Source organism: Gastrolobium bilobum, unplaced genomic scaffold (genome assembly GCF_033153095.1).
Source record: "Gastrolobium bilobum isolate Gb01-03AN ecotype WA unplaced genomic scaffold, APGP_CSIRO_Gbil_v1 utg35864, whole genome shotgun sequence".
Lineage (NCBI taxonomy): Eukaryota > Viridiplantae > Streptophyta > Magnoliopsida > Fabales > Fabaceae > Gastrolobium > Gastrolobium bilobum.
Window position 1 is genome coordinate 35,713 of NW_026898454.1, and position 2,649 is coordinate 38,361.

The following is a 2,649-nucleotide window of genomic DNA, read 5'->3' on the forward strand; positions in this document are numbered from 1 at the left end:
AATGAGGTTGTTCCCTCACTCTCTGGGATCAAAAGCCAAAGTTTGGCTCAAATCTCTTCCACCTGGTTTCATTCATTCGTGGGAGGAACTTTCTCGCAAGTTCAAAGAAAGATTCCTCCCCATGTCTCGTGTTGCTTAAGTAAGGGTTGGGCTGTCAAATTTTTGCATGTTTTATGGAGAAAACCTCCATAAAGCATGTGAACGATATAAAGACTTAAAAAAAATGTCCTAACTATGGGGGTGAGAGTTGGGGAGTTTTCCAAACTTTTTATAAAAGCATAGATCACACATCCCAATCTAACTTAGATTTTTTCGCTGGAGGAACTTTCTTCGAAGGAACGGTAGAATCGTTTTTTGACATTATTGAAAATGTAGCTGAAAGGTGTCTCCAGTGGCCTTTGGATAGAGTCATTCCCACAAAGAAACCTGGAATGTTGAAACTGGACAAGCAAGCTACTCTGGAAGCACAGTTGGCAGTCCTGATGAATGAAGTCAAAGGCTTGAAATCTGAACGAAATCAGGCTAAAGCAAATGTTTCTCGAATCACCACCCTGGAGGAGGAGCCATGTCCAACTTGTGGAGGTGACCATAATTACTCTGACTGTCCACAGCCCGCATCAGTCTATTATGGAGAGAATTACGGTGGCAAGAACTCTTGTTAACCCAGAGGCAATAACCATACGAGGAGGGATAATGTTCAAAAGTATAACAACTCAGGATAGAAGGATCAAAATCCCCAATGGAGATCACCCACCAACCAGAAATTTTACAACAACCAACAGCAAGCTCGGCAAAATCATAATGGGAACAACAGAACATATGTTTCATTCCCTAAATATGATCAGCGTGTTAGTTACCTAGAGGACTCTGGCTTTGGGAGTCTTGTTCAATGGTGGGCCAATAAAATTTTGCCTTAAGAGCTTTTCTTGCGAGGGAGCGTCCTCTTATGTGGTGACCGTTCAAGCGTTCATGAATTTCTTCAAGGACATACTCGATGTCACTCTAATTTAGGCACTTTAAGAGTGAGGTTGAAAGTCCACTTTTGTATAGGAGGCCTTGCACTATGTAGAAGTGGTCGCTTCTTCCCACGATTTTCTTTGCCTCATTCTGGTCTAGAGGGAGGGTTCCTTTAGAAAGATAATTAATGATGGGCATGGTCCAAGACTCTTTGGCGATTTCAATGGCTACATCTGAGATGCTCATAATGATGCATGGGTTGGGTAAATTCTGTTGGACGACCACGCGGTTGTTGCCTGGACTCTTGGTGCTTGCTAGTTTGGCGAGGATGTTTGCCCGAGTGTTCTCTGATCGCCTTATGTGTTCGACTTCAACCACATTGAAGCTTTCCATTAACCCATTAACATTTTCCAAGTACTTGCTCATCAAGGGTCCTTTAGCATGGTACTCGCCTGAGATTTGGAAAGTCACCAGCTGAGAATCGTTGAAGACTTTGAGGTGTTGTTCCCCTAACTTCTTGGCTTGAAGGAGGCCAGCTACGATGGCCTCATACTCAGCTTGATTAGTGGTGTTGAAATTGAATGACAAAGAGTGTTCAACTGCTATGCCGTCTGGGTTTTCAATTATAATGCCGACACTAGAACCTTTGGCGTTTGAGGATGCATTCACAAAGAGTCTCCAAAAGGCTGGCAGCTGTGCATCGACGGTGCAGTCAGTAAGCTTGGCGGCATACGTCATTTCTGCGATGAAATCTGTAAGGGATTGGGCTTTAATGGCTGCCCTTGGTTTATAACTGAGTTGATATTCTGATAACTCGATTGCCCAAGACATCATTCGTCCAGCGAGATCTGGCTTATGAAGTATCTGACGGATGGGTCGGTTGGTTCTGACTATAATGGGGTGGCATTGGAAATATGGTCTTAGCCTCCGGGCTACAATGATTAGGGTGAGGGCTACCTTCTCTACCTGTTGATACTGCAGCTCGGCCTCTTGCAAAACTTTGCTGACGAAGTAGACCGGTCTTTGACTATCTTCTTTGGATTCTCTGATAAGGGTTGCACTTATGGCTTTGGTACCAACACCGACGTACAAGTATAGAATCTCACTGCTTTTCGATTTGGTGAGGACCGACGGGCACGACAACATAGTTTTGAGCTCCTGGAAGGCTTTTTCACACTCGTTGATCCACTGAAAACTAATTCTGTTCCTTAGTAGGCTGAAAAGGGGAAGGGATTTGTGGGCAGAATTTGCTAGGAAGAAGGTGAGAGCTACAATCTATCCGATCAGTTTTTGTACCTCTTTGACCATTTGGGGCCTCTTCATTTCTAAGATTGCCTTGCACTTGTCAGGGTTGATTTCAATGCTTCTCTCGGTTAACATGAAACTAAGGAACTTCTCGGCTGGCACCCTAAACGCACACTAACTGGGAATTAGCCCCATGTTATATTATCTCAACTAGTTGAAGACTTTTTGAAGGTACTAGAGGTGATCTTCGATTGATCAAGACTTGGTGATCATATCATCAATATAAACTTCAATTACGTCCCCAATCAAGTCTTTGAACACTTTGTTCAATGTTATTTGATAGGTGGCTCCAGCATTTTTTAGATCAAAAGGCATGATGGTGTAATAGTAGTTTACATTTTGTGTGATGAAGGTCAGAATATGCATCCATAAAAGACAACATTTTGA

General features: G+C 43.1%; 1 protein-coding gene across 1 annotated transcript; it reads right to left on the reverse strand.

Moving 5' to 3' along the window:
• Positions 1–1,002: 1,002 nt before the first annotated feature.
• LOC133316476 (uncharacterized) lies at positions 1,003–2,103 on the reverse strand. The gene has a single exon (XM_061518231.1). The coding sequence runs from the start codon at positions 2,101–2,103 to the stop codon at positions 1,003–1,005; it is 1,101 nt and encodes a 366-aa protein (XP_061374215.1).
• Between the last annotated feature and the right edge of the window lie 546 nt (positions 2,104–2,649).